The sequence below is a fragment of the Sciurus carolinensis genome, chromosome 2, assembly GCF_902686445.1.
Source record: "Sciurus carolinensis chromosome 2, mSciCar1.2, whole genome shotgun sequence".
Taxonomy (NCBI): Eukaryota; Metazoa; Chordata; class Mammalia; order Rodentia; family Sciuridae; genus Sciurus; species Sciurus carolinensis.
The window spans coordinates 535725-562883 of NC_062214.1; the positions used below are offsets into that span (position 1 = coordinate 535725).

Consider the following 27159-nt stretch of genomic DNA (forward strand, 5'->3'; position numbering starts at 1 on the left):
CTTCCCTTTGAGGCCCACTTGGAAGTTGAGGTGGGCAGGAGGGTGGATAAACAGGACAGGGAACCAGTGCCCACTCTGGCCCAGCTCCACAGCCTGCCCAGCAGCGGGTGCCAGCACCGCATGAAGTCACCAGCTGTAACACCACCTGTCTGTCCCTGCAGGCCTGATCTTGTCCCCAGGACAACTTCCAGCACTCCCCTTTAATCTCACTGGCACTTTACTTCCACAACGACACGCACAGCAATACTACCGGATAATACACGAAATAACTGCACCGACAAAAGCTCAACAGTTTAATTTTTAAAAGACTTTGCTTCACTGGCTTGAGTACAAAGACGTTACTGAAATCAGAACGAAAGCACCACTTTTCTCCTTATGATGTCCCTTCAATGAAGCTTGCTGGAAACGTCCCATGGATGGAAGGTGGGCGCGCTGCCCCACGCAGGCGTCTGCTTCCTGTTCTCACTTCAGCTCGGGGACCCTGCAGCCTCTGTCCCACTCCCGGACCGGAGAGCCCGGTGCACAGGCAGCACAGGGGCAAGGAGGCGCCACCGGCCTCATCCCGCCAGAGCGAGCTTCAGCCGCTCTCCGGGGCCGAGGCGCCTGCGCCCGGTGGAAGGAACCCAGCAGGTGCTGAGTGACGCTTACCCTCCCACGCGCTGCACCACTGCAGCTGCTCCCCCGCGGCGTCTCACCGGCCCGCCGAGGCGCTCGCGGCTCCCCTGCCTGCCGCGCGGAGAGCGCGCCTCGTGCACGCGGCAGACGCCGAGGCTGCAGCCACAGCCCTCTTCAAGTGTACTTCTACCATGCAAAACGCGGAGACGCGCAGGTCCGACTGCGGCGGAGAGCCGACGCGCTCCCCGCCGCCCAGGTCCCCAGGCCGCGGGCCCAGGTCCCCCCGCTGCGCCGAAGGCAGATCCGCGCAGGGGCTGCCCCGTCCCCGTCACACGGCGGGCACTCCCGCTGCCGCCGTCGGTCCGTAAACCGCCTTCCCCTCCGCGCGTCCGCCACGCGTACGGCGCCACCGGGGCCACCCGACGTCCTCAGAGCGCCAGGCGGCGGCCCTAGGATCCCCGCAACCCGCAAGGAGGCCGCATGCGCACGCGCGCCGGAGCCCTCCGGGGCTTATCTTACAGCGCCACCCGCCTCCGCGGCGGGCGCCAAAAAAGTCACCAAGCCCGCCCGGGCAGTGCGTGCGCGGCCCCGCCGCCTGCGTCACTAGGAAGCGCGCGCCCGAACCGCCGCCGCCGCCGCCGCCGCCGCCGCCGCCGAATCCCCAACAAGGAGCGAAGCCCCCGACCGCCGCCGCTGCCGCAGTTCCCGCCGCCGTCGCCGCCGCCGCCGGGCGTCGGAGCAGGCCGGCGGGGCCCCAGGTAAGCGGCGCCGGCGCTCCCGCGCCCCCCCGCGGCGAGGCCTCTCGCGCCACTCACGCGCCGCCGTCCAGTCAGGGGTCCCTGCGGAGCGTCAGGACGTTACGGCGGGGGGAGGGGAGCGGGGGAGGGGCGGCGGGCGCGCGAGGGCGGCGGCGGCGTCGGCGCGGCGGCGTCAGGCGGGCGGGCGCGGGCGCCGGGCGGGCGGGCGCGCGAAGCGGCGGCGCTTCCGGCCTCCATCTTGCCGCCGCGGGCGGGCGAGGGCGGCTAGGTGCGGGGCCGGGCGGGAGCCGGCTCCGTGGGCGCGGGGCCCGTGGGCGCGGGGCCCGTGGGCGCCGGAGCACGCAGGGGCCCCACCCGCGAGGCCGCCGAGGCCCCCCAGGAACCTCGCGCGGCCCACGGTGGGGCCGGCACTGACAGGAACGGGGTCCCCGGGGGAGCCACGTGAGCGGCCCGGCGGGACCGCGCTCGCCCGCGAGTCGGGCCAGACCCCTGGCGGGGCGGAGTCCGTGGCCGCAGATGGGTCGCCTGGACTGCGCGGCCGGGGACGCCGCGGTGGGGCTGTGTGCCCGGGAGCCCACCCTGGGGACCTGGCCACCAGGATCCCTGCCACCAGGAGCCCATCCTGGGACCTGGCCCTGGGAGCCCATCCTGGGACCCGGCCGCTGGAGCCCACCCTGGGGACCCGACCCTGGGAGCCCATCCTGGGGACCCGGCCGCTGGAGCCCATCCTGGGGACCCGGCCGCTTGAGCCCACCCTGGGACCCGACCCTGGGAGCCCACCCTGGGGACCCGGCCCTGGGAGCCCACCCTGGGGACCTGGCCGCTGGAGCCCACCCTGGGACCCGACCCTGGGGACACGGCCGCTGGAGCCCACCCTGGGACCCGACCCTGGGGACCTGGCCGCTGGAGCCCACCCTGGGACCCGACCCTGGGGACCTGGCCGCTGGAGCCCACCCTGGGACCCGACCCTGGGAGCCCGCCCTGGGGACCCGGCCCTGGGAGCCCACCCTGGGGACCCGGCCACTGGAGCCCACCCTGGGACCTGGCCGCTGGAGCCCACCCTGGGACCCGACCCTGGGAGCCCGCCCTGGGGACCCGGCCGCTGGAGCCCACCCTGGGACCCGACCCTGGGAGCCCGCCCTGGGGACCCGGCCGCTGGAGCCCACCCTGGGACCCAACCCTGGGGACCCGGTCGCTAGAGCCCACCCTGGGGATCTGGCCCTGGGAGCCCACCCTGGGGACAAGCCTGCCTGGAGTCCCCCCTCATCCATAGAGACCCAGTGGTGAGAACTGAATCCGTGTGGCCCACAGTCAGTCACCATTGGTCACGGCCTGGTTAGGGTTAGTCAACGGTTGCTAACTTCAAACACCACGTTTTGTGTTGGTTCCACTCAGGTAAAAGGAGCTGGGTTAAATAAAGACGACGTGTAACAAGGTGAACAGACTCGCGGTTCAGAATGTCTTTTCACAGGCAGCGTTTTAAGGGCACTGGGAAGACATCCCCGAGGGATTTGTGTGCCTGAGATGAGCACTTGTGAAACCAAATGCAGACCCAGCGTTGGAATAACCGCGGTGCCTGGGCTGTGAAAGGAGGTGGCAGTCAGTGGCACAGGGCTGCCTTTGCGTGTGAGCAGCTGGCCAGTGCCTGTCCACCTGATGCTGGATGCTTCCAGAGCTCACTGCTGATGCTTTTGAAGAAGCTGGAACCGCCAGATGTTTTGAACTAATTAAAACGTTTCAAAACAGGATCAAGGAATTTCGTCTGTGGGCTGGTGGTCATGACCTCTGCTATCCATGTTGGCATTTCTTTTTGTTTGAGGTTTTTTGGTTTTGCTTTTTTGTTTTTGATACCAGGGATTGAACCCAGGGGTGCCCTAACTTTGGTCTACATCCATCCCTTTTTTTTTCTTTATTTCGAGGAAGGGTCTCACTAAGTTACCCAGACTGGCCTCCAACTTGTGATGCTCCTGCCTCAGCCTTCTGAGCAGCTGGGATCACAGGTGTGCACCATTGTGCCTGGCTTGTTTTTTGTGAAGGGGTTTACTGTGTTACCCAGACTGGGCTCAAACTCGTCGTCCTCCCGCCTTCCAAGTAGCTGGGATTATAGGTGCGCCACTGCACCTCTGTCTGCTTCGATGGTATTTTGTGAAAGGAAAATGATTTTGATTTGTCCAGAAGAAAGCTGGATCTTGGAATAGGATATACTGGCCAATTGCATATGAGCAGTTTTGTCTTGTACTTAGACCCAAGGGCCTCCCCCGTCCCCCCACCCCTGTACTGTGGATTGGACCCAGGGCCTTGTGCATGCTAGGTTAAGTGCTCTGGCTCAGATTCGTCCTTTTGTATCTGGCTTCCTTTACTTGGCATAATGTTTTCAGAATTTACCTGTGTAGTAGCAGATGTCAGAATTTCATTGTTTTGAGACTGAGTAGCAGTCTATTCATTATGTGCCATTTTCTGTTTCTTCATTGTGTGTTTGCTCGTTTCTGCTTTTGGCTGTTGTGAGGGGTGTGTTATGGACATGTATACAAGTATCTGAACAAAGTCCCTGCTTTCCATTGCATATCCTGTAGTTCCTCTGTGTTTAACTTTGCATGGGGGTGGGGCAGGGATGAACCCAGGACCCAGGGCCTGCCACACGCCACATGCTAGGCAAGCACTCCAGCACTGAGCTGCACCCACCCTGTTCATTCTTTGGTTGTCTGAGCTTTTCATCCCCAGATCATGAAGGTGTTCCCCTGTGTTTTCCTCTAATTGTTTAAGGTTTAATTCGTAGGTTTGATCATTTTGAGCTAGTTTTTGTATGTAATATATGGTGTGAATTCAACTTTATTCTTTTGCATGTGGATAAATAGTTGTCCACAGCGTAGTTTGATAAGACTATCCCCATTTCCTATTGAATGGTTTTGGCAGCCTTGCTGGAAATCAATTGACCATATACGCAAGGGTATAAGTGTTTTAGTCATCTTTTTTGCTGTTGTGATTTAAGGACCCAACCAGAACAATTGTAAAGGAGGAAAGGTTATTTAAGGGCTCATGGTTTCAGAGGTCTCAGTCCATACAAGTCCAGCACCATTCCTCAGGGCTCCTGGTGAGGCTGAATATCATGGGGAAAGAGTGTGGCAGAGGAAAGCAGCTCACAGTGATCAGGAAGCAGAGAGACTCCACTCACCAGGTAGAAGTATATTACCCCAAAGCCACACCACAATTCCCTCCAGCCACACCCACCACTTCAGTTACCACTCAGTTAATCCCTATCATGGGATTAATTCACTGATTGGGTTAAGACTCTTATAACCCAATCATTTCTCTTCTGTACCTTCTTGCATTGTATCACACAAGAGCTTTTGAGGGACAGCTCACATGCAGACTGTAACATTGCAGTGCATCTCACAGTGCAAAATACATTTTGTCCATTTCCAAGTGTCCCCTTAGTCTCAACAGTTCCAAGATTACCTAAAGTTCAAGTCCAAAGTCTTCTCTGAGGTTCCAGGCAGTCTCACATTGTGAGCTCCTATAAAATGACAAGCAATTTATAAGTATCTAATATATAATGGTACAGAGTAAACATTTCCATTCACAAAATTAGGGGCATAGAAAGAAAGGTAGGACCAAAGCAAGAAAATCCAGCTGGACGAACAAGTCCTGTAGTTCTGTGTTCGGCATCTGGAGCACATGACATGATGTCCTCTCCAAAAGTCTTGTGTAACTCTGCCCCTGGGACCTTGGATGCAGAGCCCAAGTGGCCTTTCTGTTGGCTTTTCTCTGCTCATTTCCTGCAGCTTTCCTAGGGTGATGTCCCATGTTACTGGCATTTCTTTTTTTTTTTTTTTTTTTTTTGACGGTGCTGGGGATCGAACCCAGGGCCTTGTGCTTGCAAGGCAAGCACTCTACCAACTGAGCTATCTCCCCAGCCCAGCATTTTCTTAATCTTGGGGATCTCCATTGCAGCTTCTGCTTCCTCCTCAAATATCTGCACCGTACCTTCTCAGGGAGTGCCCACAGGGACTCTGACCCTGCTGCATTTTGCCTGACTTCCAAGACCTTCCTTTGAAATCTTGGTAGAAGCCTCCACCAACCCCTAACTTCAGCGTCCTGCATCCCTGCAGAACCAGCACCACATGGTTGATGCCAAGATCTGCTGCCATCTCAAGCAATAGTCAAGCCCACAGGGACCCTCGCTGCAGCATTCTATGAGTTCCTGGGTGGCTAAGCATGTTGAAAAAAACTTCCTAGGCCCCTTTGTGCAAGAAGGGTGCCCTACTGGTCTCTTCTCAAGAGGATTTTCACCTTTACTCCCTTGAGCTTGAGATGGGCGTAGTCTTCCCAGCTCCTGAGATGCCCTCAAGTCATCGTTCTTAATGTTGCTGGGCAAAATATTTAGCATTTCTGTAGTGGTGGTAATGTCTTTAACAACTGCAACTTCCTTAGCCCGTTTTTTTTATTCCTGTCTTTCAAGTCCACTTTTTCCAAATCTTTCTGGTCTGCTTTCTGCTCCTGATTATCACAAAAAATTTGGCTAAAAGCCACCAGCAATATCTGTGCCATTGACTGAATGCTATGCTGCCTAGAAATTTCTTCTGCCAGATTAAGAAGTTCATCACTTTTAAAATCAGCTTCACCCAAAATCTCAGGACACAGGCAAAATGCAAACAATGCAATGGTCTGTACTCCAAGTTCCAATGGAATCCTCCATTTCTGAACCTCCTTGAGCCCTGTCTTCACTGTCCACAATCCTATTGGCATTCTGGTCTTCTGAGCTCCCACCAGAATTGGCCATTAAGCTCCACTTACAACAACCTAAAGCATTTCTGTTTTGCACTGCGAAACATCTTGAAATTCCTCCCATCAATTCAAAAAGCTCAGAAAGTTTCTGAACCACATCGTCAAGTTAGTCACAGCAACAATTCCACTTCTTGGTACCAACTTCTGTTTAGTCAGCTTTTTCACTGCTGTGACTAAAGGATCTAACCAGCACAACTAAAGAGGAGGAAAAGTTTATTTGGGGGCTAACAGTTTCAGAGGTCTTAGTCCATAGAAGGCCAGCTCAGTTCCTTGGGGCTATAGATGAGGCAGAACATCATGGCAGAAAAGTGTGGCAGAGGAAAGCAACATACATGGTGATCAGGACTTGTCAGATAGAAATATATCATGCCCCAATTCCCATCTCCTCCAGCCATACCCCACCACTTCAGTTACTGTTAATCTCTATCATAAGATTAGTTCACTAATTGGGTTGAGGCTCTCACAGCCCACTCATTTCTCCTTTGTACCTTCTTGCATTGTCTCACATTGCTTTTGAGAGACACCTGGCGCCCAACCATAACAGCAAGTATCTTTTGCCGGTTTAGGTTTTAAGCAGATTTTAAAGTGGTAAAATAAGCGTCTTGTTTTTTGTGTACACTTGCATGAATTGTTTCACATGTGGACTCATGAAGCTGCCCTATGACTGTAGTACAGACCCTGGAAACCTCCCTGGGGCTCCTTGCTTTGGGCTGCACCTGCCCCTGCATTTGCATTCCCTGTCCTCTTAGGAGTCCTGGGGTTTACTCCTGTGGTGCCTCCTTTGGGATTACCTTTCCCACCCAGGTTGATTTATCCAGGTTGTTGACAAATCCATAGTTTATTTGCTCCTTCTGCCTGGTGCCATGTTCTATTTTGTGATCTTCTCACCTCCTGAAGGACATGTAGGTTGTTTTCAGCTTTTGACAGTTATGAATAATGCTATTACAAGGAATTGTGTACACGTTTTCAAGTAGATGTAAGTTTTTATTTCTCTAGGTAAGTATTTAGGAGTGGGTTTGCTGGGTTATATGTTAAGAGTACATTTAACTTCATAAGAAATTACCAGACTTTTCCAGTGTGACTGTATTAGTTAGCAACCCATCCAGCAGTCCATGAGAATTTCAATTGCCTAGGTCCTCGCAGCACTTGGTATTGTCAGCTTCTGTTCTAATACCCTGGACAGTTGGGTGTTCTGCCGTGAGGTCCAGCCTGTGACCCCTTCTCCCCAAGGGTGCAGATGCTCTTGCTGCAGCAGGAGCTGCACTTGTAATCTGGGATGCATGTTTGCAGGCCTTCTGTGGCCATGCTTAGGTCAGTCAACTTTCAGAGTCTGCGTGCTCCATCTTAGGACTGGTCCGAGGCTGAGCAGTAGTCTACTCTGTAGGTCAGTTCTCAGAGCATTTAGTTTGCCATGTAGGGTGAGTGCCACATGTAGACCATCTTGGAATTACCCAGGTCTTCCCCCACTGTCTCACTTCCCTCCTGTGGACCATGCCCCACTCTGACTTCAGGACCCTATCTTTGTCCTCTGCTAGAAACTCAGGACTGTTGTGTATGCAGCCACATCTTGTTACTCTGGGCCTGATGGAGAGCAGGACAGTGTGGGCCCCCTCACTTTGAGGACCACCATCCCCTTGTGGGGGAGTTCCCCTTCCTGGGTGTTTTGGTGCTTGCAGGGCCTCTGCTACCATTTCAGGGTTCAGGTAGGGGTTTGGTTTGTCTGAGGGCAAGGTTGGCAAAGGCAAAAGATAGTCATGGTAGTAATAATGAAAATCAGGGCATCCCTCTTTCTTTCCTGTATGGGTTTCCCTTTTCACAGCCAGAGAGAGGACTTGTCAAGTGCCTTGAGATCAGCCAGAGTAGGAGGGAGAGTAGCAGCTGGATACTCTGCTTTAGAGAATTCACACCTGGACTTGTGGTCTCCCTCCCTGCCCTGTGGGGGAGCGTGGCTCCTACAGGGGAAAGGTGGTGGGTTGTGCCCATGCTCAGACCCTGCAGAGGCTCCTGCGCTGCTGCTGCTGCTGCTTGTCAGAGAGGAGCAGCTGGGAGCTTAGAGGAGGGTCTTTGGAGAAGCAGAGAGGCTGTTTACTGGGTGTTCTTTTGAGCAGACCTGGAGACCTCCCTGCCACCTGTGTCCTGCCTTGTCTAGGATTGGGAACCTGGGAGAGTGACACTGTGGCCCCGTGTCCTCCTCCCAGAGCCATGGCGACCCCAGACGTGAGTGTCCACATGGAGGAGGTGGTGGTTGTGACAACCCCGGACACTGCAGCTGACGGCAGTGGAGTGGAGGAGGTGAAGACGGTGCTGGTGACCACAAACCTGGCCCCTCACGGGTAAGGCTGGCCCTGGACCTGCTGAGGGTGGAGGGGGCGTGGTGGGGCTGCCTGGAGGTTTCTTTGCATGTGGTGGTTCTCAGCCTAGACCCAGCCTGTCTTAAGCACTGGCTGCAGAAAGAACCACATTAAATGTGAGGGTCAGCACAAGCCCAGGTGGCACAGCGGCTCCTTGACTGTGTCTGTGTCTGTCACCTGGCATTTCTCTTGATAAATGGAACAGTGGGGATGGCTGGGGACTGTTTTTTAAGAGATGAAGGTGAGGAGCCAGTGTCCATTTTGACATTCCTCATGAGCCTGAGTGCTTTCCCACTTCTTGGATTGGAGGTCTGAATGGAGGAGCGTTGGCATATGAGTGAGTGCTGGTTTCCTTTTGCCACCCACAGGCAGGGTTGTTAGGAGGGGCAGACGGCTCCCATCTGGCTGAGGGTGAGGCAAGTGCGTTGGTCAGCCTGAGAGGGCCACCAGCCTTTGCTCTTCCCACCAGAGGACCTGGGTCCTGGGCCGAGGCTGGTCTTGCCCAGCTCAGACGTGTGTCCTACTGCCTGGGTCTCCCACAGACCGTGGATGTGCTTTTAGCTCCTCACTCTTCTGCAGGTTGTTTTCGTGGTGCTGAGGAGTGAACCCAGTGTCTGGTGTGTGCCAGGCAAGCTCTTCACCACTGAGCTAATCCACAGCCTGACAGAACCTCTGAGAGGGAGGCCCTAGACCCCTCCCTGTTGCTGTGTCTGCTGCTCGCATGAGTGTCTTGCTGGCAGCTGTGTGGTTGGGGCTGGCCTCAGGCCGCTGTCCTCTGCTTGGTGCTCCAGCACTGGGCCCAGTGCATCCATCTCCCTCCTGGGGCAGAGTGGAGGTTGATGCTGTGGTGGACCACAATTGGCCCCAGGACCCGGGCGTTCTGGGTGTATGATCCTCCCTGTTCTGTGGATGTGGCCAAGACCCTGTCTGAAAATGCAGGCTTCTGGGAGGATCTTCCCATGAAGATCCCATGAGGTTCTCCTTTGATTTTTGTCAGCGCCTTGGCACATAGCTTAGAGGTGTGCTGTACATGTGAAGTGGACATGTCCCCTTAGATTGGGGTGGCTTAAGTAGGAGAGTGGCAGAAGTGACACTGGGTCAGGGAAGCCTGTGTGGCTTCCTCCTGGCACCGTGGGGAGCCCATTGCCACACTCCCAGCTTCAGCACTTCCCACCCAGGCTCCTGGGGAAGGACCCTCCAGGGAGAGCCAGCTCTACTTGGAAAGTTTCTCGCTGCTGGGGGTGATGCAATGCAGCCCACGTCAGGGACCCTTCAATATCATTATCTGTAGGCTTTTCTTCTTGGGCTGTTATCTTCTTACACAGTTGTGGTCTTAGAGCTGACCCCTGTAGGTATCTTGCTGCTGGTGATAGTGGCTGACCCCTGGGCCTGTCCTGAACATGTGCTTCAGCTGACACCGGCCCTCAGAATTCAGGTGTCATGTTTGTTCCCTTTGTTTCCTGTCATCATTAGAGTAGGTGGCTGCTGTGGACCAGCTTTGCTGTGTCACACCAAGTGCAGGTCCCTTTCCTGGGTGCTGAGTCTGCACACTCTTAGAACTTATGCTGAATCTGTTTAAGACTGAGCAGTGAGAAGAGATGTTCGGTCAGCTCTCCTTACCCTGTTTATTATTGTGCTGGTCACTTTGGCTGTGTAAGGAAACACTTGAAACTCGGTGCCTTAAGACACAGATACAGATTCTTGCAGTTGGACCAACTGACCGCTGCTTCTGTGGTCTGGCTGCCTGACTGCCCTGTGGTAAGCTGTGGTGGTCCTTGGGCCTCAGTCACCTCTCTGGTTGATAGGCTGAGGTCCTGTTGGCTATAGTGACCACTTACCTCTGCCTGCCAGTCTCTTATTCTCCAGCTGGTGACCCGACTTCTTTCCTAGGTGATCTCAGTGTCCTGTGTGCCTGTCCCATTGCTGAGCATGTCACACAGCTGTGCCCAGGTTCAGGGTGGACTAAGACTGCCTCTGGATGGGAGAGTTGCAGGATGCTGTGGCTGCTTCTGCAGTCTGCCCCCATCCTCTGGCACATTCCCAAGACCCAGCAGGGTCTTGTCCAGCTGTGGCACCTGGCCATAGCCTTGCAGGCCACCTCAGGTCTGGGTGCAGTTGAAACACCTCTGAATCCAGAGACCCTTGAACTGAAACTGTAGTTGCTCCCTCTCCACACACTCAGTATGCAGGGTCAGGCAGGCCAGGCACCAGGTGGACAGTCCTGCTAAAAAGCCACATGGTGAAATCTTCGAGAAGGGCCTCTCTGCCTTTGGGGGCAGAGCTTTTGGCCACACATGGCCTTGAAAGTCCCTGAACCAAGGACCTCAGCCCTGCTGTGGTGGGTTTTTTTCGGATGCCATTTACTTTGACAGTTGTTGTCAAGTGAGAAATGGGAGATATGAAATAGCTTGAATGGTCATCTGACAGCACTGAAACCTGGAAGCACTTTCTCCACTGCCTGGAGGTGTGCTCCATGAGAGCCACACGTTTTCAGGCGTGTGCTCCACCTTCTAAGTCACCTTGGCATAGGTTCTGTTTCACAGCAGCCTCGGCCAAACTGCCTCTGCCCCTTCCAGCCTCTGTTGACAGTTCTGTGCCACCCACAAGACTGCAGCATCCACCCTGCACATCCCTGCATCAGACACTTTTCCTGCATAGCAAACCGCCACAAAACTTAGTGGCTTGGCCAGGCATGGTGGCATACCTGTGATCCTAGCTGCTCAGGAGGCCAAGGGAGGAGGACCACATCCTCAAGGCCAGCCTGGCAATTTAGTGAGCTTCTGTCTCAAAATAAAAAATAAAATGGGCTGTGGGGTATAGCTCATTATTTATGTAGCATGTCTGAGACCCTGGGCTCAATTGCCAGTATTACCAAAGAAAGAAGCAAAATTTAGTGGCTTAAAGCAACATCTGTCATTTCTTATGTCTTGGCGAGTTGGCGTAGGCCTGGCTGCTGGTGTCTTGAGTGGCTTCTCTGGAACACCTGCCTGAAGTGTCCTCATGTGGGAAGGTTCCAGTATCGGGAGTGGGAGCTGCAAAGCCCCTTACGTCCCATTGTTCAAAGCTGGTCAGCGTTTGTTCCGAGTTAGGTGGGTTGAGGAGCAGGAAACACCCCTCGTGATGGAGATGGAGGAGCCTTGAAGGTCAGAGGCCATTTCCCAGGCTGTGGTCCTCTGGTGCCAGGGTGCTGTGTGCTGCTGATTGTTGGTCCTTTCTCTAGGAGAGGAGGGGTCCTCTGCATACATCTTCTGGGGAGGCACCACATGGCCTCTGAGGCAGGTTGACCTGAAGCTCTTTTCTTTTTTTAGTGGGGACTTACCTATTTTCTATTAGTGGGAAATTTGAGGTTTGCTTTTTTTTTTTTTTTTTTTTGGCTTTTGCAGTAACTAGGGATTGAATACAGGGTGATCTACCACTGAGCCACCCCCGACCCTCGTTGCATTTTATTTTGAGACAGGGTCTTGCTGAATTGCCAAGGCTCCCCGGGAACATGCACCCTCCTGCCTCAGCCTCCTGAGTCCTGGGGATGGTAGACATGTGTGGCACCCATCTGGATCTGCCCGTGTGTGTGTGTGTGTGTGTGTGTGTGTGTGTGTGTGTAAGAAGATGGGACAGAGCTAGTTGGCTGCATTGTGGGCACTACTCTCTTCCCTGGCAGGTGTTCAGGGAGAACTTAGGTGGTCTCCTCCTGTGGAGCCTGGCAGGCCTGCCCATCAATCTGCTGTGAGCATCCCTGCTGCAGACAAGGGTGCTGCCCTGCGTGTTGAGCTCGGAGTGGGCACATGGACCCTAGTGGACATTTTTCAAGTGAAGGGCGAACCAGAATGCCCTCCCAGGGGCTGCGGAGGAGTCCTGCGGGCTGTCCTGTGCAGGGCCCCATCCTGTCTGTGGATGCACTTCTGCCTCCATTGGCACCAAACGTGGTTTCCTCTCCATCTCCAGCTAATGCTTGAGGCCCAGGATGTGTTTCCTAGTGACCCCAGTACCCTTAGAGAAGCGTCCTCCTTTCCCCCCTGCTCCTAACTTCCTCAGAGGAACACTGTGCTGCGGGTAGCACGCATTCCTACTCTGTCATGTCCTGTGCCTCGCATAGCCCTATCTCAGGAGGACGACTTCCTTTTCAGAGTTCCTGCAGGCTCTTTGGAGTTTGGGTGTTTCCAGTTAATGTTATTCTTCATATGGAAGTCATTCTTTTTTGTGTGAGTATGTGGTGCTGGGGCTGGAACCCAGGGCTTCGCACATGCTAGGCAAGTGCTCTACCCCTGGGCTACATCTCCAGCTGTAGTCATTCTTAACATGCCCTAAAGGCCAGCTTCAAGTTTGCATTTTAATCAACTCCCATTTCTGACTTGATTTGTGGTGAAAATAAACCCCCAACTTGCTCAGGTTTCACCTAGCCTCTCCACATCCCCGCCCAAGGCTCCAGAAACCAGGGGTGGCTTCCTGGTCCAGGCCCTTCTGCAGAGAGACTGTTTGTGGCCACCTTGTGGTGAGTGCGTGGACCGATTCCAGAGGTGGGGGAGCTGGGTCCAGGGGCATGTGCTCTTCGGCTGCAGGCACCTCAACCCTCACAGGTTTTCCTCTGCAGTGCTGGGGGTCCTGGGGGCCTTGGGTGTGCTGGGCCAGGGCTGCGCCATGCCCTGGCAGGCTTTGCCAGTGGTGCTGTCCTGCCTGCCTCCCCTCAACCTTCTCAGTGTACCTGTTGGCCGCTCTTGATCCCAGGACTATCTGGGTGAAGGAAGCACCTCCTGTAGTCCTTACTTGCACTTCTCAGGAGTCATGGCAAGTCTTTTCACAAGTTCTCCAAGGTTCTGGTCGAGGCCTCCAACTTCTGCCAGGCTGTGGGACTGACTATGGCCTCTGTGGTAGGGAGACAGCCATTTGTCTTATGTTGTGGGCATTCCTTTCAAGTTCTCTCTCTCTGTCTTTCTCAATCAGCCATTTGTCTTCCTTATGTTGTGGGCATTCCTTTCAAGTTTCCTGTCTTTCTCTCTCTTTCTCTCTTTTTTTTTTTTTTTGGTACTGGGGGTTGAACCTAGGGCTGCTCAACCACTGAGCCACATCCCCAGCCCTTTTAATTTTTTAATTTAGAGACAGGGTCTCGCTAAGTTGTATAGGACTTTTCTAAGTTGCTAAGGTTGGCTTTGAACTTGCAGTTCTCCTGCCTCAGCCTCTAGGTGTGTGCCAGCGTGCCCAGCTTACCTTTACTTTTGATTCATTCATAATTTATTTTGGTATCGGATGAAAGTAGACCGTGGTAATTTTTTTTTTGTCTTTCAAAAATGTTATGTTTTGTTGACTGGGGAGTGGCTTTTTGGTAGAGGCCCTAATTCAATTCCCAGCACAGCACTATATAGGAAATATAAGAAATTCTATTTTCTGATGATTTGTATAACTGCATGGAGTCATTATAATGGAAATAAAAACTTTAGTAAAGAAAGAAATGGAGGTTTAGAATTCCTGCTTGAGCATTTGTTGCTTCCATAAATCCATTAGGCTGACCTCACTTGCCAGGGCTATTCTGGACACTAGACGCATGTGTCCACACACTAGGTGTGTGTCCTTGTGGGGGCAGCAGGCAGCCCCCCTTAGCACACTGGCCCAGACCTTGCAGCAATGATCTCTGGAGGAAGCTGTGCTCCGGGCTCTGATGGTCCCTTCTCTCTCTCTTGCTCTCTCTCACTGCTCACCAGGGGTGACCTGGCAGAAGACAATGTGGACACGGAGAATGCAGCTGCTGCAGCCGCCGCAGCCTTCACAGCCTCCTCACAGCTCAAGGAGGCCGTGTTAGGTAGGGAGCAGCATCAGGTGGGGAGCAGTGCCAGGCGAGGAGCCAGCCTTCTGCCTCTTTTGCAGACACAGGGCATGACAGCCAGCAACTGAGACGGGCAGTTGTCAGGGCTCCCAAGGCCCTTGTTGGGCTGGGCGGGGCCCTAGGATCCTCCGGGTGGGATGAGATTTGTGTAATGCTCCCTTCTCCTGCTGTGGCTGGTGGGAGAGTAGGAAGGGTCACTGTGTCTCACAACACTCTCCTTGGGGATTCTCTGTGCCTGTTGCTGGGACTGGCAGAGAGTGGCAGTAGATGCTCTTTTAGAACCCCTGGGACTTGGTGTTACCAGATTAAAGGCCCTTGATTTCTAAGACCTGGATTCCCTAGTAGGGTTCCAACTAAAACTTGATTCGTCCCTGTAGGTGACTCTTGAGTCCACCTGCAGTTACTGGGGTTTCTGAACACTGCTGTAGTTTGATCTGCTCTGTAGATCACTCTGGAGCGCTGACGGGGACTGAGGAAGACCCTGCCCTCTTGGCTAACCTGGGTCTTTCTGGATTTAGTGGGTTTCTAGGTTGACAACCAAAAACCAGTGCTTTCTGAATTGCAGGAAGTGCTTTGGAGAGGTCACAACTGATTTTGTGTTTCTGCCCTTCCCTGTCCATGTGCCTGTGAGAAGTGAAGATGGCTGAAGAGGGGGAGAGCTTGGAAGCCGAGATTGTGTACCCCATCACCTGTGGAGACAGCAGAGCCAACCTGATTTGGAGGAAGTTCGTGTGCCCCGGCATCAATGTGAAATGTGTTCAGGTGAGGGCCACCGTAGACAGCTGCTGGACCCCTGTTCAGGGTCCTGTGCCTGGAAGGAGGAGGAAGAGGCTACCAGCCAGCCTCAAGGACAGCGTTGTAGCTGTGGGCACAGTGGGGAGCATCTCCATCAAAAGTAGTTCCTGCTATTGTAGGGAGTCCAGTGGAAGGCAGCACTGTGTGCAGTGTGTGGTCCTATGGTGGAGACTGTGGCCTCCGAGTTGGAAGTGGCTTTGTTTGAGGTGTGTGCTTTAAGGGGACTCATTCAGTAGCAGGGAAAGATGATGGGAAAGGCATTCTCCTCTGGCAGCATGCTTGTCCATCCCCTTCCCAAATGTCCCTTACATTGAAAATAGTTAAATATCCATCAAGATTTTCACAAAGCAGAGCCAGTCATGGGACACACACCTGTAGTACCAGCTTCTGGGATGGCTGAGGCAGGAGGATCACTTGAGCACAGGAGTTGGAGTCAAGTCTAGGTAACATAGTGAGACCCTTTAAAAAAAAAAACAAACACGCCATCCAGACACAGGGGTCCACACCTGTGATCCCAGCAGCTCCAGAGGCTGAGGCAGGAGGATCGTGAGTTCACGGCCAAACTCAGCAACCCAGCAAGACCCTGTCTCTAAATAAAATATTAAAAAGACTGGGGATCTGGCTCAGTGGTTAAGTGCCCCTGGGTTTAATCCCTGGTGTACACATACACACATAAAAACGGAACAAAAAATCAAAGATATTTTTAAAAAGCAGCTTTAAGATGTGTCTTTACACTGACTGAAAGGCAGAAGTTGTCAGGACCAGGCCTGAGTTAGGGTAGAGTCCAGCTTTTGTTGGAGAGCCTTCCCTGAGGTGGGCTATGTCAACCTTGCAGGCTGGGTAAGAAGGCCAGGTGGTCCCCCACCACCACGGGTGTGTGGGGGATTGATCCCTCTAGAGCTGTCCGCCAAAGGGTCCTGCTGAGCATATCCTTCCAGCCTTACCCTGCTCCCAACAAGGAGGTGCCACCTCCACGTGGGGCACCAGGAGAAAAGGGTGGCCTTCAAGCATTCACACGTGGCCTGTGTGGCCCAGTGTTTTCTGACTGACAGTCCCCAGGATCTGATAGAGGTAGATGAAAAGCCTTCTTTGCAGAAATGCATCCTTGTCTCAGGCTTTAAGTAATTTCCACAAAGTGCTAAGAAAAGGAGCAGCTCACAGTAAAATAAGCAAAAACACTGGACACAAGAAATGAGCACCCTAGCAAGTGCCTACCAGAGGCCCCAGCAAGGGTCAGACCCAAAGAGGCTTCAACTGCAGGGTTTTGTTTTGTTTTGCTTGTTCTGCGATGTTGGGATCAAATCTAGGGCCTCATATGGGATATGGTAGACTGAGCTACACCTGTAGCCCTAGGAGTTAGAATTTTAAGACACAGAACATAAAATAGTTGTTTAATTTATTTCAAGAAATAAAAGAGAAGTCTGAACACAGTAAAGCATAAACAGATTTGATGGAAGCACAAATAGAAGTGAAGAATAGAATTAAACACTTGGTTGATTTGTGTCAGAGCAGATTAGACATAGCTAAAGAGATGACTGATGAACTGGAAGACAAAACCAAAGAATTCAGCTAGAGTATGCTCCACCGAAGAAAGAAGGTGGAGAACAGAAGCAGGAGAAAGTCCAACACATCTGTTTGCAAAGAAGGTGTGAGTGCCTCATGGCTATGGGAGGGTGTGAGTCCACAGTTCAGGAGACCTCATAAAGTCATGCTGGATGAAAAGATCTCACTGTCTCCACCCGGGACAATTTAACACACAGATAAGTAACAGTGAACTGGAGTGCAGCTCAGTAGTAGAGCATTTGCCTCACATACACTGGGTTTAATCCCCAGCACAGCAAAAAATTGTAGTCAGATACTCTCACTCCAGTAGGAGCTGGGTGTTGTGACCATGCCTGTAACCCAGCAACTTGGGAAGCTGAGCAGGAGGAGTGTAAGACCAGCCTGGGAGACTTAGCAAGACCCTGTCTCTAAGTAAAAAGGAAAAATTGCCGGGGATGCAGCTAGGTGGTAGAGCAGAACACCCCTGGGTTCAATCCCCAGTGCTGCAAAACAAAATCAAAAGCAGATAACTGAAGTAGGGCAGAAATCTATGAGTCCCTGTTTACTGCAGTGTGTTTCATGTCATTTTCTCACACGCAGTAAGTGTGTGGGGTGGAGTGAAGTGCTCCTGTTAGAATGCCAGCTCACAGACATGAAGGAGTGGCAGCTGGGAATGCTGAGTGCTCAGTCCATCCTCGTGGACCACAGGCAAAGGCGGAGGGCAGTAGCTGCAGTGGGGAAGCCTGCCAGACACCACCACATCCAGGTGAGGGATGTCTGCCTCACCCCCATCAAGATGGATGGGCAGGGGCTGGGGAGATAGCTCAGCTGTGGTAGAGTGCTTACCTCGTAAGCACAAGGCCCTGAGTTCGATCCCCAGTACCGCAAAAAAAAAAAAAAAAAAAAAAAAAAAAAAAAAAAAGATGGATGGGCAGGAATTCTTTGACTGCTCCTGAAAAGATCCAGATACAAATCAAGGGGCCCAATCTGCATGCTTGGTGATAAGAAGGCTCAGAAAGACCAAGAAAGGCTAGAGAGCTATGCCATTGTGAGAAGCCTGCAGAGAAGCTGTGGCCACAATGTCAGTCTTGGGTGGAGTGACCATTAGAGAAGTGCAGTGGAAAAGGCTGCTGCTGGGGCAGTCATAGGTCTGAACGTGGACTGCGGACCACGGGGTGGTACCCTTGAGAGCCACCCTCCGGCTGTACCAAAGCACTTTATTCTAGGGAGCACATGCAGGTGGTCTGGGGTCCAGCCTCAGAGGCCCAGAAGATGATGCACATCCATGCACACACCTGGGCAAGGGATGCACAGAGGGCCAGCCAGGTAGCAGAGAGCCTGCTGTGAGGACAACAGAACTCCTTGGACTTTCTTGCAGTTATTTGTAAGTTTGAAATTATATCAAAAGAAAAAGAAAGAAATGTGCCACAGCATAATATTACTTCATGGTGAAATGAGAGAACCACAGGAATAGAGAAGACCCTCAAGACCTTTGCCCTGAAAGAAGATCCCAGAAGCAGTGGAGCAGGAGCCAGAGGTGGCAGGGCTGGGTGCTCCCTGTGCCAAGGGAGAGCAAGTGCCCATGGCAAAGTCATCTCTGGAATTAGGGTGAAATATGCTTTCAGGTGTAACCGAGTTGCCACCAACAGATCCTCACTGAAGGACATTCTGAATGTGTTTCAGACAGAGGAAAGAGATCCCAGATGGAAGTGTGAGAGACACGAAGGCACATCCCATAGGGCCAACCAGCATGTGTACTGGTATCCTGGGAGGGTCTAAAGATAAGCACTGGCCACACAGCGGTGCCCAGGAAGCCCTGGGTTCTGACAGCCAAGGCATAGCATATTCTGTGTCAAGAGCCACAGGAGAAGACAGGACTGCAGAGAAGAACCTGGAACCCAGAGGGAGCAGTCATCCCAAAGGAGGGCAAGAAGGGAAAGGGACCATCTAGAGCCCAGGAGGTTGGTGGACCCAAGCCTGGAGCAGAAGCAGGCCAGGTGGGCACTGTCTAGCACAGCCTTGTGCAGGAGGAGGCTGGTGGCCGGTCCAGACTGGCAGAGGCTGTGCTTGCCTCTGAGGATTCAGGGTAGCATGGTGTGGCCAGAGGGGACTTTCTGGCTCCGCCCTGTTGGGCTTCATAGAGGTGACCTCTCAACTGCAGCCTGGAGTAACGAGAGGAGTGCAGAGCTCATGGAGTGTGGAGCACCATCTCCACCAGCTCTGCGTGCCCAGGCACCCTGCTCGGGTGGAATGCCAGGGTGAGGCAGCCCCAGGACCTAGCAGCTCCTCCATCCCTAGCCTGCTGATTTTCTAAGGAAACAAAGTTTTATTTTCATTCTTTGGTTCTAATAATTGCTTACTTAATAGGATTGAATAGGATATTTTACCTTCTCAGCAGGGCGATGGTCCTCTGACTTTGAAGTGGTTATGTGTGAGCCTCATGCAGGACAGGGTGCTGTTTTCTGCTCTGTATCCTGGCAGGGTAGCAGGGGTCATTCACAGCTTAGTCTACGTGCTTGTGATTTTTTATTAATATTACCTTTTATGATGTAACGTGTATGTTACAAGGTTTGCTGAGACCATCTGGAGGAAGAGCGTGCCACAGGCTTTTTGCATTTGGTCAGCTCAGCCCTCCCCATTCCCAGGCACACAGTGCACTTGTGGGCAGCAGCATGCCAAGTGTGAGTGCAGGGCTGGGCCTACCCTAGCCCCTGACCGTGGGGGCACTGCGTGGCAAGGCTAGGGCTTCAGAGCCTCACAGGGCTCTCCTCCCCACCATTAGCCCTGGCACAAGCTCTGGCAGCAGAGCAGAGCAGAGCGGGCTGTAGCCCCCCAGACCAGAGTCTAGGCTGAGCTGACCCTGACTGCTGTGCTCTCTGCAGTATGACGAGCATGTGATCAGCCCCAAGGAATTCGTGCACTTGGCGGGGAAGTCCACCCTGAAGGACTGGAAGAGAGCCATCCGGATGAACGGCATCATGCTCAGGTGTGCGCCTGCAGGTGCGGGGCAGAGAGCCCTTGCTTTGCCCTTTGAAAAGCTGTGTGTTGGATGTGGGGTGCTTACAGCTCTCTCCCCTGTGGGGACCTCTGCTTACACCTTGCAGGGTGTGGGTCCACCCAGCAGGGATACTGTCAGACTTTTTAGGGTTTTTTTTTTTTTTTTTTTCCAAATCTCATTTTAATTTCCACTGGTTCTTTACTTGGAGGCATTGATGACTGTCACTGTTCAAATGTTAATTGCTAACCTGGTGTCTGTGCCTCAGTTAGGCACCCAGGTCTATCTCAGCATAGTGTCTTATGTCAACCTTTTTTCTTTTTGTCCTTATTTTTTAAAAAATCTAGGTGCATTAAAATCATACACAGTGGTAGGATTCCTGATGCCATGTTTATTCATGCACATAACAGGATCGGTCAGCTTGTTCCCCAGCGTCTCCCTTTTCCTCCCTCCTCCCTCCCTTCTCCTCTCCCTTTTGGTCTTACCTCTGCTGCAGTCTCCTGTGGACTACACAGATAGCTGGTAAACCATGCTGGCCGGCATTCTTTGTAACCTGAGAGCCACACCTGGTCTGTGTGCCTAGAGGTATGGGCACTGCAGTGAGGTGCCACAGCCAGTGTCCACCTTGCCTCCTGAGCAGGTGCCCTTCTCTGTGTCAGAGTCAGAATTTGGCTTCAGGAGTGATCAGCCCCAGGTCCTTCCCCACAGCTCTCAGCCAGTCCCACCTAGTGGCCTCTGGTTTTCTAGAACATGGCCGGTGGGTTGTTGTGTTGTGCTGGTGAACTGTGCATACACCTGAGGCTAGGGGAATGTTCAGCAAGGTGGGAGCTGCTGGCTTTTGTTCACAGGCATGGAAGGCTGACTGAGAAATAACAGACTAGGCTTTAGGCCTGGGAATGCAGATCCCTGGATGTGCACGTGGCTGCGAGTCTGCTCTTGCAGTTGCTGACCTTCTTTCCTGTCTGCCTTCTTTCAGGCCTCTCCTGAAAGTGGCTCCCACATCTCTGACTCAGAACTGGCCACAGGTGTTGCAGTGGGCTAAGCCACTTCCCCTGGGTCTGCAGAAGCAGCGTGGACGGGCACCTCCAGATGCCCCCCAGCCAGTGCATTTGTCTCCTTTCTGTGTACTGAGCCCTGTATGGATGACCTGAGGTGGCAGTGCCATCCGCAGCTTGTTCCCATTGGAACTTTGTGTGCAGGGGAGGGTGCGGTCCCCTCCCACCTCAAGGGACCCTGCCGGTGCAGCTGCATGGCCCAAGTCAGAGTGGGGGATGAAGCATATTGGACTGGGTCTCACCTAGGTTCTTGGTCTTCTCCGCAGGAAGATAATGGACTCAGGGGAGCTGGACTTCTACCAGCATGACAAGGTCTGCTCCAACACTTGCCGAAGCACCAAGATTGACCTCTCGGGGGCTCGCGTGTCCCTGAGCAGCCCCACGGCCGCAGAGTACCTCCCACTCACACCTGCCACAGCAGATGGTAGGTGGAGGGTCTCACAGGCCAGTCCCCCTCTGGCTGCCCGTGTCCTGGCCTTCCTCTCCCAGCCCTTCCCGCACTTGGGACAGTGCCCCTCAGTGCTTATGGCTTGCAGAGCAGCATGTGGCTCTCATACCTCTCCTGGCAACTTGGACACTGGTGACAATCTGAAATGTTCTTCCATGTGGGTTTCTGCAGCTCAGGACCATAGGGATCAGGCGTTCCTGGGATTCCCTCGGCTTCTTGAAGGAGAAATTGTTCTTTCTTTTTTTTTTTGGTAGGGGGAGTGCTTGGGGATTGAACCCAGGGCCTCTCAGCTACATCCCTATCCCCAGCCCTTTCCCTTCTTATTTTATCTTTGGACTTCTTTTTCTTTTCATTCATTCATTCTTTTATTTTTGTGTGTATGTGATACTAGGGATTGAATCCAGGGTGTTCTGCATGCTAGGTAAATGCTGTACCACTGAGCTGCATCCCCAGCCCTTTATTTTATTTTTAGACAGGGTCTCACTAAGTTGTTGACACTGGCCTCAAACTTTGTGATTCTCCTGCCTCAGCCTCCCAAGTTGCTGGGATGATAGGCATGGCCACAGTGCCTGGCTTGAGAAAGTCTTCTTAAACCAAGACTGTACCATGGTTGGGTCCTGAGCCCCCATGTGTCACAGCAGTGTCTGGCAGTACTCTCTTTGCAGCACTGTCACTTGCTGTCCCTAATAGTCATTCCATGGCGTTGGGCGGAGTGTGCTGGAGTGTGTGGTGGGTTCGTCCCATCATGCACCCAGACAGGCTGGTGGAGGGGCTTTAGTGGAGGGGAATTGGGCCCGCGGTGGCCTGAGACCTCCTTGTTCTGCCCCACATCCTTCCCTGTGTCCTGCGTGGTAGATGGACTGAGTCCTGAGCAGCCCAGGGACGCTGCCCCCTGTGGTCAGGGGGCTGGCTATTGCCAGCCTTTCCTTGGTTAGTGGCTACAGTTTGCAACATTTTGAGGGTATCTTGTGCTTAGCCCCTTCCTGAACCACAGCCCCAGGCCAGATGTTGACAGTCCAGGCAGAGTCCCTCTGGGACAGGTGGGAGCATGGCAGTGTGGGAAGCTGGGCAGTCAGTATCCTAATGGCTGACCCAGGGCTTGGCCCAGACCCTCTGCCCTACCTTATTAAAGTAAGCTATGGATGACCAGCCAGGATAGGTGGGCACCCCTTTACTCGTGTCTGCTCCACCCAGGAAAGGCACAGTCAGAGGCAGGGTTCATCTGGGCTTCTTGAGCCTGATCTCTGAGAACCTTTGGCTTAGCTTTGTGTAGTCAGGGAAAGGTGGCATACCTGCCCAGGCTGTGACAAGTGTCAGCTCACGCCTCACTTGATTCCAGCACACTGTTGATGAGGGCAGGGCTGGTATGAGCCTGGAAAGTTACCAAAACATCCATCTGTTTCTGGGTCTGCTTCTTAGCCAGGCCTGTGCATGAAGCCTGTCAGAAACTCCAGGGCGCCAAGTACAAACTACAGACAGCTGGAGTTTGTAGCTACTGGAAATGGCCTCGGGATGGCTTGTCTTTCTTGATTCAGAAAAATAGAAATCTGATACAGGCTGAGATCATAGTGGCATAATTAAAGCTAGATAAGGGGCAAAGAGAAAGCCAGGGTGACTGGTCCACACCCATCTGTGGGGCCAGCTGGGCAGGATCTTGACAAGCCAGCATTGAGTCACACAGTGGTGGGAGGAGGACTGTTTCCTGTTCTCTGTCCTGTGTGTGTGTGTGTGTGTAACCGTGGCAGACAGCCCGGGAGGCATGGCAGGGCCTGAGGTGTGGGAGCCCCCGTCACACTCACCATGGCTCTACTCTACTCGCAGTGAATGGCTCTCCTGCCACCATCACCATCGAGACCTGTGAGGACCCCAGCGACTGGACCACGGCCATTGGAGGTATGACCCTGTGGACTTTCACAGGTGCACGTGGGCCGTGGGGGAAGCTGTGGTCCATACTCTGGCCACTGCTGTCCTGGGGGCTCTGAGACAGAGCTTAGCCACTGGCCTGTTAGACATGGGCTGTAATGTGCTCTGACCTCCTTGGGCAGTGTCCTCGTGGCCGTCCTCTGTAGCAGTGCTCTTCCTGCCCACCCGACCTCTTCCTCCCCACAGATGACACGTTTGCCTTCTGGAGAGGCCTGAAGGATGCTGGCCTTCTGGACGAAGTCATTCAAGAGTTCCAGCAGGAGCTGGAGGAAACCATGAAAGGCCTGCAGCAGCGGGTGCAGGACCCTCCCCTGCAGCTCCGAGGTGAGGGGGCTTGAGCCGCCCCCTTGTGGGTTCCCCCAGGGCCTGCCGTATGGCTGGGATGGAGGCCTGGCCTAGATGCAGGACACAGGACCTGCTGTGCTAAGGGGGTGTGGGAGGCCCACAGCGGTGTCCCAGATGCCTGTGGAGCCTCTCCTGCTGGTGCAGGCTGAGGAGCTGGCCTCTGGATGGGGCCTGGTGCTCACTGAGTGCTTGCACTCTCCTTTCAGATGCTGTCCTCCTCAACAACATCGTACAGAACTTTGGCATGCTGGACCTGGTGAAGAAGGTGCTGGCCAGCCACAAGTGCCAAATGGACCGCTCTCGGGAGCAGTACGCCCGGGACCTGGCAGGTACACCAGCAACAGGGCGCTCGGGCACCGTGGCCTACCTCTGGGCTTCTCTGTCAGAGCTGTGCGTGTGAGCTTCTGCTCTGGGCCTGGCCAGCGAGGAACACAGGTATCATGCAGATGGCCAGGCTAGAGGCAGAGGTGACAGTGCCCACCTTCCTCCTTGGGAGGCCAAGTGGCTATTTAAGAAAAGTGAAGAGGAGAGGGAGGGCCACCTTGCCACCAGCAGACATGCTCTGTGCGTCTGCTCCCAGCTTCCGCTGGTGTGGTCCTTGGCGTGTGCACTGCACATGCGTGTGAATAAGCTTGCTTGGCCCCAAGAGCAGCTTTGCCTGCAGCGACTGCTTGGCACATGGCTTCCACCTGGAAGCGGTGGCCCTAGTTGTCCCCCCTGCTGGCCTGGCCTTAGGCAGTTGGCCCTGGGTGTCTGGTGCTGGTGGCTTCTGGGCCACCCTGTGGTGACACGTGTGTCCCTGCAGCCCTGGAGCAGCAGTGTGATGAGCACCGGCGCCGTGCCCGGGAGCTGAAGCACAAGTCCCAGCACCTCAGCAACGTGCTCATGACGCTCACACCCGTGCCCCTGCCACCCCCGGCCAAGCGGCCGCGGCTTGCACGCGCCACATCTGGACCAGCTGCCGTGGCCTCACAGGTGCTCACTCAGTCTGCACAGATTGCCCTTGGCCCGGGTGTGCCTGTGCCCCAGCTGGCTAGCGTGCCCCTTGGTAAAGTGGTGTCCACGCTGCCCTCGGCTGTCCTGGGCAAGGGCTCCCCTCAGGCTCCGCCAGCCAGCTCGCCAGCCTCGCCGCTGCTTGGGGGCTACACGGTCCTGGCCTCCTCAGGCTCCAGCTTCCCCAGCACAGTCGAGATCCACCCGGACGCATCCAGTCTCACAGTCCTGAGCACAGCAGCCATGCAAGATGGCAGCACTGTGCTGAAGGTGGTCAGTCCACTGCAACTGCTCACCCTACCCAGCCTGGGCCCTACCCTGCAGAATGTGGCTCAGGCGTCACCTGCAGGCAGCACAATTGTGACAGTGCCCACTGCCGCAGCCCCTGGACCTGAGGAGCACACAGCCACCATCGAGGTGGCCGCTGTGGCCGAGGACCATGAGCAGAAGTAGCCGGGAACCCAGGCCTCTTGCAGGGTGTGTCCTGGGAGGGCAAGGCCCCTCAGGGCGGATGGAGCTGGCTGCCTCGTCTCAGGCCGCTGCAGGCAGAGGCCATGGGGCTGGCTGTGCACAGGCAGGTCTAGTGGGCTGAACCAAGGGAGGCTTTGCTAGGCGAATGGGAGGACCGATGCCAGATCTGGGAGGGGGTCTTCACGTCCAAACCCTCCCCTTTTCTCTTGGGAAGTAGACTTTCCACCTGTTGCTTGTTGACACTGTTTACACACTGGGCCTTGAGCGGGAGCCAGGGGCTCGATGGCCAGGAGGCGGCCTGGGTACAGCTGGGTGCAGGCAGCAGAGCCGGGGCGGCAGGTGCCTGAGACCCTGAAGGTGCTGGTGGCGCCAGAGCCAGCCGAGTCACTGAGTCCTGGTGACATTACTAACACATGTCTTGGGAACAGTACCCAAGTGTGGAAACCCATGGATCCTATGGATTTGGTTTCTTCCCACAGTTTTCTGTAGGGTTAGTGTGGCCACACCCCGCTCCTCTGCCTGTGTGGGAATGTGCACCCTGGGGGCCAAGGTGCAGGCCTGGGGCAGCACCTGCCCCCACCCCAGGTGCTCAGATAGGGCACCCAGGCACACCAGGCAGGGTCAAGAGCCATCGCTCATGTGCTGCAGGTGTTTTTAAGTGTATTGCTTAGTAGGCTTCCAGGAAGAATCAAATTTGTTGCATTTTCAACCAAAACAATGCTGAGTGCCTAGGCTTCCCGAGGCGGCTTTGGAATGGGCCTGGAGCACTTGTGTATGCACCTGGCCAGGTGCTGGAGATCTTGGGCAGTGCCCTTCCCCAAGGTGAGGCTCTTTGGGGCATTTGTGTGGGGGTGTTCCTTCAGACTTGTGGGGGCTGAGATGACCCCTGCATGCAGTCAGTTGTTGAGCCCCCCCAGGGCATAGGGCAGGTCAGCTAGGGGACACAGGGCCTGAGATATTCCATGAAGGGCTGTCTGTAGTCGGTTTGCAGGTCAGGTTTGGGATCTCAGGAAGACCAGGCAGGGGCTATCTTCCAGGCCAGAGCCCCTGGAGCCAGACATTTTGGGAGGTGGGGTGATCTGTGGGGCCAGCTGTCTGCAGACCTTCCTGGTGGTTGTCAAACAAGAGCCCCACTGTCAGATAAGAGCCCCACAGGGGGACAAAGCTGCTGTCCCTTTTTGCTGCTTTGAAAGGAACTGGCTGTCCCTCTGTCTGTCCATCCATCCCTCCTAAGTGCCCAGACTCCACCTCCACACCCTTGTTGTGACCAGGGTCCCTTACCCATGTCAAGCTACTGAGGTTCTGTTTCTTGTTTTCTTTCTGTTACATCCTCATTTGCTGTTAGGAATCAGCTGGTTTCAGCGAGACGTTTACTTGTTTGTGTACATACTCCTTTTTTAAAATTCATTTTTATTCGCGTTTTGAGTCCTGTGACATGGGGCAGCATGACCTTGTGGGCATCAGGAGGGTGGTGGGTGTGGGCAAGGCCCAGCAGCTCAGGCCATGTGCAACATGGCATTGCTGGTCAGCCCCTGCCTCTCCATCCAGAGGCCCTGGAAGATCAAGTTAACCTTCAGAGCCATACACAAGCCCCACACCAACTTCGGAATTAATTCCCATCCCTCTTTCTCTTGGTGCCCCAAACTGCCCTCAGACATCTTCTGCCAGCCCCTACCACAGGGGAACCCACCTTGCTGGCGATGGAGGGCATGCTCACCCCCACTGGCGGGCTCCAGCTGCCTCCTGCAGAGCCTGCTGGCTGCTGGGAGTTGCTGGGCTTCCCCTGCCCCTCTTGCTCCTCAGGGCTGGCCAGGGCGGGAAGGAAGAGCCGCTGGCCGCGTACAACTAGGTGTCTGGTGGCTGCCTTCAGTTTAGTTTTCTGAGGAAGTGGGACTGGATCTGATTTTTGCAGAGAGTGTCAGCTCAGTGAGTGCCGGAGGCACCTGGGGAAGGGCGCGGTTTGGGTTTCACTTTCTATGTTTTGCAAGCATCTGCTTGGTACTTTGACTTAAAATAAAAACCTTTTTCGTAAATTCTGTGTCTGTCCCTGGGGATGGCAGGCTGTGGAGGGAACTGGTTTGCGAAAATGGCCCCACCCTCACCATGGACAGGGCCAGCCTATCCCAGGCTCCTCACGGACACCTGCTGAGTCCTTTCCAGGTGTGGTGGGGCAGTGGGGTTCCCAAGTCAAGCGTTTTCATAATAACACCAGGTGCCATTTGGTGTCTCCTTTCCTGTGGAATGGGGTGGGTTTTCTGCAGGTCTGAC

General features: G+C 54.4%; 1 protein-coding gene across 8 annotated transcripts; it reads left to right on the forward strand.

Moving 5' to 3' along the window:
- Positions 1-1215: 1215 nt before the first annotated feature.
- On the forward strand, positions 1216-26918 carry Gmeb2 (glucocorticoid modulatory element binding protein 2). Of its 8 annotated transcripts, none has more exons than XM_047539711.1 (10): positions 1216-1373; positions 8357-8491; positions 14203-14300; positions 14959-15086; positions 19544-19647; positions 20978-21135; positions 22981-23052; positions 23269-23406; positions 23634-23756; positions 24233-26918. In XM_047539711.1, exons 2-10 carry the CDS (start codon positions 8361-8363, stop codon positions 24871-24873), a joined length of 1593 nt encoding a protein of 530 aa, XP_047395667.1. In that variant the 5' UTR covers positions 1216-1373; positions 8357-8360; the 3' UTR covers positions 24874-26918. The 8 variants fall into 8 exon arrangements, with proteins under 8 accessions (XP_047395667.1, XP_047395671.1, XP_047395672.1 ...); XM_047539715.1 differs by having other exon boundaries at positions 1251-1373; positions 8308-8491; XM_047539716.1 differs by lacking the exon at positions 1216-1373 and adding an exon at positions 2525-2656.
- Positions 26919-27159: the final 241 nt, after the last annotated feature.